The 13,548-nt window shown below is 39.9% G+C and overlaps 1 protein-coding gene across 1 annotated transcript; it reads right to left on the minus strand.

Annotated features, from left to right (window-relative positions):
* Positions 1-524: 524 nt before the first annotated feature.
* Positions 525-13,053, minus strand: SEC61A1 (SEC61 translocon subunit alpha 1). Its single transcript, XM_068408627.1, has 12 exons — positions 12,969-13,053; positions 11,329-11,396; positions 10,597-10,662; positions 10,416-10,494; positions 9,331-9,462; positions 8,441-8,550; positions 8,076-8,229; positions 6,952-7,112; positions 6,102-6,299; positions 5,488-5,679; positions 3,804-3,880; positions 525-2,854 (listed from the first exon to the last, which is right to left on the minus strand). Exons 1-12 carry the CDS (start codon positions 12,973-12,975, stop codon positions 2,668-2,670), a joined length of 1,431 nt encoding a protein of 476 aa, XP_068264728.1. The 5' UTR covers positions 12,976-13,053; the 3' UTR covers positions 525-2,667.
* Positions 13,054-13,548: the final 495 nt, after the last annotated feature.

The following is a 13,548-nucleotide window of genomic DNA, read 5'->3' on the forward strand; positions in this document are numbered from 1 at the left end:
TTTTAAATAAATTTGCTTTTAAGTATATTTCTATTCAGCTGGAAGATAAAATTATTCCTTACTCCAAGTGAAGCTTAAAAACTCAGAGGGCAAAACAATATTGGGAACTTCATCAGCTTTGAGTTTTGTTGTTTCAGTTAATACCCTGTTACTACTAACAGGCTACAAAAAGACTGGCACTGTATTTCAGATAGAAATATAGTTTTTGTTAAACTGATGCATCCTCACCTCACTCTCCCACCATTTACTTGTGCATCGCCTTTTGAATTGCAACTCTTCTGGAACAGGAAGGCCCAGAGGAATGGTTCAGGTTCTGTTATTTTGGCAACCTATTGTTGAGAGAAGACCTTGGAGCAAATACAATTTGTCTTTATTTTACTGACACTAAACAGCTGTTTTGAGAGGGATCGCTTTCACGGTCTCTAGGCAGATAACGTTATTCTACAAGTGTTGGAATGTGAACAGTATTCAAAGCACCGAAAGCCAAGCATTAGCTCCAAAGACGTACTTTATTTCATTATAAAGCAGATTGTTGAGGCATTATTTCTTTTTGTGAACATCCACGGTATGATCAGCAAGTCCTGCTTTGAGGACATAACTGCTTGATAATAGACAAAGATTCCAGCACTAGGCAACAAAAATACAGATGCACAGAACGAGTGCTGCTTAGACACCGAAGAGCTAACGGTCTAAACCGCAACCAGTTCAAACAGATGATATGACCAAAAATACAAGTACAGCTCCAGCCCAGCCAGAACTGCGTGCCAAAAGTGGAGTCCTTTTTATTTCAAAACAAAATTTGTATTGGGCTTCTGGGAAAAACAACAAAAAAAGCCCCAAAGCAGAAGAACCACATGATGCTCTTTCCCTCTCCTTTTAAAGTCACTTTTTAACCATCCCTTATTTCACATCAAAGTTGTGCTGTGGCATACTGGTACTTTATGAAAGACAGAAAAATTATTGAACGTAGTGTGAAGTAACAGTGAATGGTTGGTAGTGAGCATTTCACGGATACTTTATCCCAATACTTTCATTCCTTTCCCAATTGTGATCCTCACCCCAGGAATTTCACTTTTATTGATAGGTGTATCTCGTTCCAAATTTGCAGATTTCTCACACGTTTGGTATTTGAGGTCAGCGCATTAACAAGGGCTTCTGGATGACATCTGTGCTCCTTGGGTATGTAACAGAGTCCCATCACTCCAAGCAGAAACAGTAATTCCTAAACTGTCAGCCCAACACACAAAAATGCACAGAAGGCATAGTGACGCAGTGTAGAGAAACATTCTAACATTATAACTCCTCATTCTGGTTTCCACGTTGTCCAATACTGATTGAGGAAAAGTGTATTTACAAGACTCATACACAAATATTTGCATTTGGTCCTAGGCACCTGATTAGTACTGACAATCTAAATTAAAATTGAAAATTAAGTATTATTCTGGTCCATTAAAGCCTTTTACTGTAAATTCTCCAATTTGAAGGTGTGATCCTCAAAAAAGGAGGAGTCCCAATGCCTTCTGAAAAAGTACTTTTCTATGCACCATTCAAGTCAGAGATTATAGGATGGAAAAGCCTTCTATAGAAGCAACTGTAAGAGTTATCTGACAAGGGTCTCATATCTAGATCTATAGAAACAGACAAGTAACATACATTATTTTCACACTCCTTTGTGGTAATGAGACTCAAAATTCACTAGATATGAGTAGTCAGATAACACCCTGATTGCTAAAAGACCAGAATTTACTATCAACGAGAGAAACTTAGCTTTAGCAAAAAGCACAAGCAGATTTGAATCTAAGCAGCCACAACATCCATTTCTTTCAGCCAGCATCAGAACTAGATGTACTACCACTAATGGCAAGGAAAACTAATTAGAAGGTTTTAACAAAGCTGCCGGTATGACCAAGTTTCAAACTTGCCACTCATAGGCACAGACCCTGGCAGAATCTAGATTGACCTGAGTTTTCTGCTTATGGAGGAGGGGTGGTGGCAAAGTACACATTCATATATTATACAGAAACTGGACAACAGTCTCAAGCCAATATACAACATCTGACAAGGTCTAGCGTAGTAATTACAAGACAAAACATTTGTAATTAGAGATATCATTTAGTAAAAAGAAACAACTGCCTTCCAAATCTGCCATACTGAAAAAAAACCCAAACACAAAACTGAACATATTAAACACTGTTTGTGCTTACAACCATAATTATGGAACTCGAGCATTAGAGGGAGATATTTTTCTCACCACTACTGCAAAGGAGCTGTAAAAACAAGTTAAATGGAAAAAAATCCCTTCCAAACATTCAACCTTCCCCACAATTATTTATTAAAACCTGTAAAGGCTTCAGGTATACTAAATTTGAAAGGGGCTCAAAAAAATTTCAAGAGTCATTGAACTAAATCCAATTCAGAAAGCTGATTCTCCTAACACAGGATTAAAAAACAATTTTCTTAAAAAAATTTTTTTTTGCACATTTTTCCTCATCAATTTATAAAATGCAAACAGTATGCTAGAAAAGTCTGAACATAATGGAATGCACTTTGGAAACTTTAATATGTGTTCCCATAGAATGACATTATCAAGTTTACATTACTTTTCACCTGATGGCTATATTTTGAGAATGCTCCTCCCCTCTCCCCTGGGTCCATGAGAAGCTAGGTTTAGAAAAGAAGAGCTCCCATACTGCCCACTTCACTCTGTTCCTTTACAAAAATTTCAAAGTACTGATAAATGATAGTGACAGCGAGCAAAATTCCAGTTCCAGACCCAATTGCCCCGAGGAAGTCTGCCAACACAGAGAGGGCGCCAATACAGAGACCACCAAATGCAGCAGCCGTAGGGATGTACCTGTAAAACACAACAGAAAAGGTGCCATTAGAGTTTGCTCGGGATATTAACCAATATACTAGGGTTCGTGGCATATGGGATCTATGGAAAGTATCTAAATCAGAGGCAGGTTTTTTTTCTAGAAAACCAATCCCACTGAGAACAGAAAGAACCCTACAGAGATAATCTAACCAGGTGGTTAAAAACATAAAGAATGAAACTACATGAATGGAAAAGAGTCAATGGCAGAATACTGTCTTCTCTCAGGGTCTACAATCCAAGATAAGGGATGTGAAATAGTGCCACTATACTAAGTAAGGAAATAAAAAGCTGAACCTGACTGGAGGGTAAAAAAATGCTGAGCTAAGAAGAGAACGTATTACAGTCTATCATGCAATTAAGCACAACGATTACGCTTATGGCTATTAGCTCTACAAGTCATTTGCAGATGACCGAAATCTAAAGTTACAATAACATTTCTGTAACATGAAGGGTGCATAGGTCCTACCCTGCAATTAGAAAACCCAGAGAGACCAACCCCCGCCTACCTCTGCACCTAGTAGATGTAAGTAACTACCCGTTTTAGAAGCAAGGGCTGCATGAGAACAGTACTCAAGATATAACACATTAAATAACACATTAAAAATTACAGTAAAAAATACTTGTGTCAGTTTGAAGTAGTGAAGTACACTCAAATGCTCATTATTCGCTATCCTATAAAAAGTATAAAAATGAAAAAAATGTAACAGGAAAATACAAGTTCCAGAATTTAAGGCACAATTGTAAGGCAAGAACATGCTGTACTGTACAAGTCTTCCATTAATGAAACAATACTCTATGTGTCATGCATGTAACTGAAGCTGAAAGAGTATCTATGTTGTAGGATCTAAACAATGGAAGTTAAAGCAAAATTTGCCATGTGTATCCCCATAGCACTTTGTATAAATAACCTGCGAAAAGTGTAGCTCACCTGTTCAGCTCATGTACCATTGAAGTTTCTCTGTGGCCTCGCATTACCATTTGTTGTTCTTTCAATTGTTTGGCAACCTATATCAAATCAAGGAATGGAGCAAGCAAGTTTAGCATCATTTGCCAACTTAGTACTATGGGAAAACAGAAGCAAGACATTTCAGTAAATGGTGGTGGGTTTGGGGTCTTTTTGTATTGTTTTGGTTTTTTTTATATTATTCATCTGAGTTTAAAATATCCAGTATTTTAACTTCAGATCAATTGCAGTCACAGGCACTTTTCCACACTGTCAATTACACAAAGCTTTTTGGATAATCGTAGTCCTGTTGAGAAAAGGAAAATCTGGAAATTGGCAGGCTCTCATACACATAATTTAATTCCTGTTTTACCACCTACCCTTCTTCTGGTTAGCGTTTAGATGTTAGCAAAACCATCTTACGAAGGCTCCACTCCATTTCAGTTTCTCACATTCAGTTGAGCTAACTATTTATTTGTGGGGCCATATTAGAAACTACATGACTTGGAAAGAATCCCTTCCTGGAACATTGTTCTTAAATTGGATTTCTGCAATTGTACAGGGTTATAATAGAGCCCTGCGAACATTTTACTAACAACTGAGGGGAACTGAAACTCTAGTAGGGGAACCTCTGAAGGTGCTCGTCACTGAATCTAGTGTACTAAGAAAACACACTTTCAGATGAATTAAGCTACCAGTTTTCCACTATACAGTGAACACTTACGATGATTTACCAGTTTTTATTTCTGACCTTGTTTACATGAATTAAAAATAATTTTATTCCATATCAGGAAAGTATACTAAAGTGTTAAAAGCTGTATGTTGGTTTACACTGAAATAAAAATCTGGCTATACATGGCTGCGAGTGCCTCCCTGCATGCCTAACAAGCAGCTAGATGCAAATCCAAAATAAGCGACTGCTCACGCTGTTACAGTAACTGTGCAACTATTACATATTTGTTAAAGAATGGATTAAACCATTCCATATGGCTGCCAAACTTGATTTCCTACCCAAAACCACACAATACAAACATACCATGATGACAACTATTTTCCATCTTGTTTTCAAATTCCAATTTCAGAATGATATAGTTGCTGACTATCAAATATCTTGTAGCAAATGGAAATTTTGAGAAGCTAGGCCCAGGTACATTAATGCACTGCACTATATTCTCTGTTATCAGCACTCTCAAGTTAAAAATAACAACCTCTAGTTAATCTTTCCCAAAAAGAAGAACTCTCTATGCCAGGCATGGGTATTCAAGCTTTACCTGCAAGTCCTTAAGTGGCAACTGCCTTGCACACGGTGCATCTGTCATTTGGCACTGAAAGAGTTTCAACCTTTCCTGTCACCTTGCCTACCCTCACACTGATCAGATGTTACATAGCAACGTTCAAAGTTTCCTAACGCCAATGAAAGCAATTATTTGAGTTCTGTTGTTGCTGGTTTTGAAAAAGCAGTGAAGAAAACAGGGAAAAAATTACCCCCCATTCTGCCCTCATCCTCCCCACTTACAATAAAGACAGAGTCACTGTTTATACAAACGATAACTATCACCAACAAGATTATCAGCATAATAGCTATTTCAGAGCAAAGTCAGTTTTATTCTTACAACAGCACATCTGTTTGCATCATGTAAGCTTACATAATTCATCATTTTAAACTTACATCTTTGGCAGAGGAGCCAGAGACTTCAATCCATGTCTTAGAGAAGAAAGCACAGGAGCCCAACATAAATACAATATAAACAACTGCATGTACAGGGTCTTCTAACACTGAAGAAAAGGACTCTGGAGGTGACAGATAATAACAAAGTCCACCAACTGGATAAGCACGAGCAGGGCCTCCAGATGACGTGTCCTAGAAGAAGGAAGCAAGCAGTCACTAACTTTCTCACTATTTCTTAGCCATTAAGCTAAGCTTAGGTTTATATCACCTTCATGTCACTGTGTATCATTACCACTACAGCATCACACAAAGATTCAACTTTACTATCACAAGCAGCTTCTGAAGTGGAAACGGAATACAATAAGGAACAGCAAAAATACCCAGGACAGCAAAGAACAGCCCGTGGTAAAAGGTAAATGGAGACTTAACATCTACACTCATCACAGCAGGTCTCATACTCTTAGTAATTTGTTTAAAGTAATGGTATTTAGGAGTTTCATTGTACATGACCGCCTGTAGAAGTGTGCCTGAATGTTTAGAGAGACCATCTCTTCAACCATGCATTTGAATGGTGCTCTTATAAAGCTGTATGCAAGATTAGAAGGAATACTCACAGACCAAGTGCCAAGCAGGCTAACCAGTAAGTTGCCACTGAAACGAGCAGAAAGCATCTGGGAGATGACGTACAAGTTTGACACCAGGGCGGACTGAAGAATAATGGGAATGTTGGAAGTATAGAACAGCTTGATAGGGTAGGTGTTGTACTGGCCACGGTAGCGAGCAGATTTGATAGGAAGATCCACTCTAAAGCCCTGAAAAGTTTTCAAAAGAAAGTCCCCCATTATATCTGGACATGAACCCACACCACATGTCATAAATTGCAAGTGCAAGGCCTTGACAGCAACAGAAAAAAACCTGCAATCTTTTTGTGCAAGTACACATACTCTACGCAGAGGGCTACCCATGCAAACACTTCTGCAAACGGCCTGGAAGCCCTTAGGATTGTTTAAACTCACACCTATAAGAAGGTATTAAAGACGTAGACATCAGAAGAAATCTGAAGTTTCAAGGAGACTGAACATAGCATCCAGGAAAATAAACATTAAAACTTTCTATAATCTCCATCACTTTGCTGCAACAAACAGTAAGAGACATACAGGCTTAAAGACTTGGAAGTATTTTCCAGCAAAAAGCAATAGCATTTGGATTGGGCAATATCACATGTACACATGCATCTGTTTTCTTTCATAGACCAAAGTAGGTCTAAAGTCTTTTGTGTGGCTACAGTAAGCATGGAAACTGATTAAGAGAAGCTAGTATTAAATGAACATCCAGATGTTGCAGGTACAAAAATGAGTCTTCTGAAGGCACTAGAAAGTGAAAATATAGTTTCCTGTAGAAGGAAGCAGATTATATATGAACTTCCATACAAACAGTTTTACATTCCTCTTTATTCCAACTGACCTGGAAATAAATTACAATAGCAAAGACAAAGATGGTGGCTATCAGATTCATAAGGTTGGGGAGATTCTGACGGTAAAAGGCCTCACGAAGAGCTCTGACTTTGTCTGTACGAGTAGCCAGAAGATGGAACAGAGCAATGATGGCTCCCTCAAATTCCATGCCTCGGAAAGGAAAAGAAAAACCAAGTTAGGTGTGCTGTGATTATCTCCAGACTTCAGTGCTTTGTCTCATTAGGCATACTTCTGAACTACAGGATTCAGAACGGGATTTCTCCAAGTCTTTTTCATCTCGATCATGCTCTCAGACTTCTACTACTGTCATCCTTCATATCAGCTATGTTATTTCCAAGATTTTTTTTTTAATCCCTCTGTAGTGGCCCAGAAACTAAATCACCCCAACAATCAAATGGGATAACTTTACTGGTCTCTAGAAACGTTGACATTCACCAAGTTCTTTCCCAATTTAATAAAATTAAATTCAATGAGGGAGGCAGCATGCTTTCTGGTATCATTCATGGTGAGGCACTACTTACTGTTTGTATCACAGCAAATGTGATAACCTCACTTACGTTTTCTACTATACAGCACCAAACAAGATCACCTCCTGTCATGTTTGGAGAATAAGGTCTTTGTGGCAAAGAGTAAGATGTGCAAGGAGCAGAAAGAAACAGATGGTATTTGTCAGTAAGTTGGGCAGCAGCCATAATACAACAGCAGTCCACCATTATCAAGACTTAATGGAGGTACTGGATGAAATTCAAGTTGAGGAAATATCTTGTGAGGTACTACAAAATTAAAAAGAAATGTCTTTGTACTTGCACCTTGCACTGGAGCACTTGCTGCATTAACAAGATTCACTGCATGGCAAATACACAGCTAAGATGCTAGTAACAGCATTGGTCATTCAAGTTAACATACTGCAAAAAAAAGGTTTTGCCTTTGGACAAAATTAAGACTTTTGAAACTGACATTTTTATATTTTAAATGATCATTGTACTATTCTATATAAGAATGTAGAGTTGGAATTTTAAAAGAATATGGGGGGAAGCTACTTGGTTTTTTATGTTTCATTTGATAAATAATTCAATCCTAATGAAGTAAAGAAAATGGATGATGCCACATTACCTCGCCCTGTGTTCACCGTGGTGGGGCTGAATGCCTTCCACACAATAGTCTCACAGATATTGGTAGCAATGAAGAGAGAGATGCCAGAACCAAGACCATATCCTTTCTGTAGGAGCTCATCCAACAGCAGAACTATCAATCCAGCAACAAAAAGCTACAGTAAAAAAAGAAATACAGCATTAGTCCCATCCCTTTTTAATTTTTGTCAAAAAATTAACTTGTACTAAAAGATAAGGAAAGACTATATATATATGAGGAAGCAGGCACACTTTGATCTTTTTTCCCTGCATGTGGGGCAGGCAATCTGTAAGGCTGATTTTTTGATTCTTTCAGAGGCAGAATAAGTAGAGAGGACTAGAAGTTACCTGAATTGTGATAAGCAAGCAGATACCAGCACCCATCTCAGATGGGTCTCCATACATTCCAGTCATTACATAGACAATAGACTGTCCGATGGTAATGATCATTCCAAACACTGTCGAATACAAAAAAAAAAAAGTATGTATTTGTTCTGGAGATTTATGTCAGTGGGCAGTTAGAGAAATATAAATCACTTCTTTGCAGAGAAAGTTGGGAAAGAATACATAATTCATGGGACATTTAAATTCAAGGGCAAGCTGTTTGTTGTCTGAGATCTGGCACTGAAAATACAAATACACTTAGACACAAGTGGGCTTGGTTACCAAAGACTGCTTTAGACATTGAAAACTCTGAGGGTGTTAAGATATTACCTTAGGAATTTATGATTCTTTTTTTCCAGTAAAACCAGATCAGTAAGTAGTGTGGTACAGCACAAAATAGCTAAAGAATACTCAAATTTTTCTAAAAGCCATTTATCAAGTGAGCACAGAGATCTCATTGCTGAAAAAGAACCATGCTTGAAACTTCAAGGTAAAAACAACTACAACAAACATCTTGATCTATATTAACTTTTTTAGGTTAACACTGACCAACAGTTCAAAGGCTGAGCCCCCACAGTCCACGTATTGCTTAGTTTATGCCATCAGATGACAGCAGCAATGCCAACTGCAGATACTTTTCCTTTACAAACCTTTCTGAAGCTTAACAGCTGAAAGGCAGGAAGCAGTCAGTAAAAGTCTAATGAAATACAGAAATCTGCAGCACAACACGAACATCTAGCATGAGAGACACCCATATGTCAGACTCCAACATACATCACATGGTAAGTTTACACTTCCTACTGTTAGGGTTAAATACTCTAAAACACCAGCCTTTAATATCAGCAGTTACTTACATTTCTGTGCTCCATTGAAGAGAGCTCTGTCCTTAGGGGTGTCACCAACTTCAATTATCTTGGCACCTGCCAAGAGCTGCATGATAAGCCCAGATGTGACAATGGGTGAAATACCCAGCTCCATCAACGTACCTGCCAGACACAGGAAGAACAATGAAAGAAAATAATGGGGTGTACCATTCCCAGGCACCTTTCAAGTTCAAAGTTTGTTTTTCCCACCCCCTACATCATGACAGAGAAGATATAAAACTCCAAAATCTCCATAAATGTAAAAGATTTCAATGATAACAAAAGCTTGTTAAAAGTTAGTCTGGCAAATAATGCAGTACTTCTCAGTACCTTAAAAACTATGTTTGCTGAAAAAAACTTTTGCTGTCAGGAACAGATTTACTCTGCATAAAACAAGGTAGGAATTTGCTTTCTGCCTTTGACAATCAGTCACTGTATTATACATAATTTTAAACAGGAAAATCCAAACTTTTTTCAGGAGTGCACCAAGTTGCACATATGTATATATGCACATCTCATTATGATACAAACTGATACAAAGCCCAAATGATATATAATGACAAAGTGAACTCAGGAAACTGTCACCAGTCTTAACTCATACCTGCATTAGAAAGCCTCTACAAGAAACTGAAATTTATACAAACTGCCATGAATTTTAATCCTCTGTAAGACAGACTCAAAGATGTCACCAAAAAATCACAACATGCGTATAATATGGTTTGAAACACGAATCAAAAAGCTTGAAATATACACAGAAGATTGCAACAGCAGTGATATAGGTAATTAGGAACTGTCTCTCCCCTAGCCCTTTTCCCTCCAAAATGCTCCTTAATTTTTGTACATATAATAGATTGCACCCAGCAAACCATAAACTCATTTTGTCCACAAAGTTATGCTTTTCCCAATACCACACTGGTTTATCATTTTACATAATATATAAAATGACTTTTCCCTCTCTGCTTCAGTTTTTATCTTTGTTAAAATAGAGTGCAGGGTAAGAACAAGTCCAAAAAAGTTTTGGTCCAAAAATGTTTGATCCAAGCTAAAAAAATTCCCTCCTGAAAGACTGCCCATACCTCTATTTGACGCCAAAATCACTCTCATCCAGTAGAAAGGATCTGCTGAGTCTGATGACATGATACCAAACAAGGGAATCTGCATTTCCAACCAACAGAGGAAAACAGGATTAAATTAGAGACTTCACAACATCTTTTAAACATTTCAGCTCTTCCTTAAAAACAAGGGAAAGAAACATACCTGGCAGCATACTAAAAAGATGAAGAGTGTGATGGCTGTCCATAGTACCTTTTCCTTAAACTGAATCTAAAGGGGAAAGAAAACAAACCACAACAACCAAAGATGATAAAGCTGTCAAGATAATAAGATCTAGTCAATCAGGGAAACTTTCATAGTAGCTAAAGCATACTCGATCTTCTTGCGAAGGGACAAAGTACAAGACATCCTAAAGAAAATAACTCACTCTTCATCCCTCTTATACTATATAAGGCCAAAGAAAATGACAAAGCTTTATGGAAACTTTAATCCAAATAAACAAGCTTACACCAATGGCAGGTAATTCTAGTACTTCCACAGAAATGAGTCTTAGTTTTCACAAGAAAGAGCTTCTGGTGTGAAAAAAAAAAAAATACCGAGAAGCTTATCTTAACAAATAATCTTAGATTAGAATTTAAGAAGCAAAGATTTTTCAAGTTGCTATTTTAAACTACTCTAGTTTACACTCCAGTAGGTACTCCTTTCAACATCTCATCACTTACTGCTATGGCATAACCATATCTGCACAATTGCGTTTACCAGCAAACATGTACTTGTACAACCATATCCAGCGCACAGGATGTACTAGACAAGCACTCCACTAAAAACAAATGTGCCTAAAACTGCCATTCTCCCAACAAGAAAAAAAACCAAAATCCCACAAATGCAAACTAAGCTGTAAACAACAGACCTATGAAGAGAATTTTATTAACTTACCTTCCGTTCTGGCTTTTGGATTTCAGGCAAGATAACACAGAAGGGCTTAATTACTTCAAGAAATTTTACTGTAAGGAAATTAGTTAAAAGACAAAGTCAACACACAGATACAAACAACACTGGGAAAAGCTCAAGTAAAATTGAATTTGGACACATAATTTATATGTTAAAACTTCCAGTTAAGAACAAAGTTTGTTGGGTTTTTTTAAAAAATTAAATTCTTATCTGTTCTAAATAGATCTTACTAGCTGAACCTCCGTATAAGTACAATATGGACTGGAAATAGAAAAAAAAAATGTCGAGTGTTCTCCTTTTACCAAGTAGGTTGACAGTGCAAAAACCCCTTGCCGTTGTTTTGCATGAGTTTATCAATACACTTGAACTTTTATTTCACAATAGCTTCTCCCCTAGCCTGATATTTGAGAAATACAATACCCAAGATAGTTTTAACTCAGGGGTTACTTTTGGGCCATACAGCTTGAGAACTCCCCCACACTGTTCATCAGTAACAACCCAAGTTACTTTACAGAACGTCTCATGTATTGATCGCCTTCTAGTCAAAAGGCTACATCCTTAGATCAGAAAAGTCAAAGTTGTCTCAGTCTTAGAAAAAACATACAAAAGAAGAGGGTATCTGCAAAGTCACAAGTTCTCCCATGAGCAGACAGATAAGATTTTGAACAGAGTTAATGCTAAACCTCTTAAGACAAATCTAAGTCTGCACACATCTTTTGGACTGATTTGAATTAAACAGTGTACAACAACACAGAAGAACTGAATCTACTGGTGGCTTTCCACTTCTTTGTGGAAGGCAACAACTTTAGTGTCAGTTTTGTAACACTTTAAGACCAGCCCATAAAAATTGTTTACTTAATTTCAAACTATTCATTGCCTGAAAAGTTACACTGGATTGTGGTTTTAAACTTAAACTGTGATTCTCTCCTACATCGACAATAATATACAGATTGACTAAGACGCTCTTCAAGCAGCTCTTCCTCGAGGCAGCAGCCTCTGAAGACGTCAGTTCCCTCAGACTGCTTATAGACTGCAGATCACTCTTTATAGGTTACTCTGACAACATAATTGATTTTTAGCTTAAAGCGTTACGACCAACGACCGACGCGACAGCCCGTCTCTTCCTGCCTCGGCACCGCATCGGCCACACTCGAGCCCGGGACGGCCGGGCTGCAGAGCGCCGGCCCGGCGCAGCGACCCGGTCACCGGGTATCACAGAGCAAGCTCCCTTCCCCAAGGAGATCTGCCGTTACCAGACAACGGGACCTTTAACCGTTGGGGAGGGGAGGGGAGGGGAGGGGAGGGGGGAAAGCCAGAGGAAGGGAAACCCGCGCAGGGCTGGCCATGGAGGGAGCGCCGGCGGGCAGCAGGGAGGGCCGCGGGCCCAGACTGGGGACCGGCGGGCGAGGGCAGGGCGGCGGCCCCTCAGAGGGGCTCCCCACACCCTGGCCGCCAGCAGCCTGGGGGCGGCGGGGGGAACAGGCTGCCGCGCCGCCGGTGAGGGAGGGCCCGTCCCGAGGTGTTTGCGAAAGGGAGCCGGTGGCAGAGCCGCGGCCCCTTGGCCGTCACGCACCCCGCGGAAACCCCACTCCCGTCCCTTCCCGCCGCCGCGCCCCGGTACTCACTGCCCATGGCGGCCGCCGGACGGGAGCACGGAGCGAGCAGCGGCGGCGGCGGCCTCGCAGGGACACGTCAGGGATGCTGCCCGCCGCCCCCTTCCGCTTCCTGCCACGCGCCGGGCGCCGCCGCCACTGCGCAGGCGCCGCCGGCCGCGCCATCCCCCAGCACCCTACGCCGCTGCGACGGCAAAGCGCCTACAACTCCCATCATGCACTGCTGCCAGAGCGACACACAGCGTCCCTCCAAGGAGGGCGGAGGGCCCCTGATGCTTATTGGCTATCCGCGGGGCTATATAACCAATCAGAAGACGAGGTGGCGCGCAGCTTGCTGGGAGTTGTAGTCTCGAGCTCCCCGGCCGCCATCTTAATGAGGCGCAGGACTGGCACTTGGGGAGGGCCGTGGCGAGGCGCGGAGGTTATTTTGAGGAACGCATGTATTAGCTACCAGAAATCGTATCGTTGGTTTAAGAGATATTGACAGATAAATAAATAAGTAAACACTTAAAATTTATTTTCCGCTTTTGTGTTTTTCTAGTGGAATATTTCAGGCCTTTCTCTGTGGTAAGAAACTCCCTGCACCCCCCAC

Source organism: Nyctibius grandis, chromosome 10, assembly GCF_013368605.1.
Source record: "Nyctibius grandis isolate bNycGra1 chromosome 10, bNycGra1.pri, whole genome shotgun sequence".
In the NCBI taxonomy this organism is placed as follows: Eukaryota; Metazoa; Chordata; class Aves; order Nyctibiiformes; family Nyctibiidae; genus Nyctibius; species Nyctibius grandis.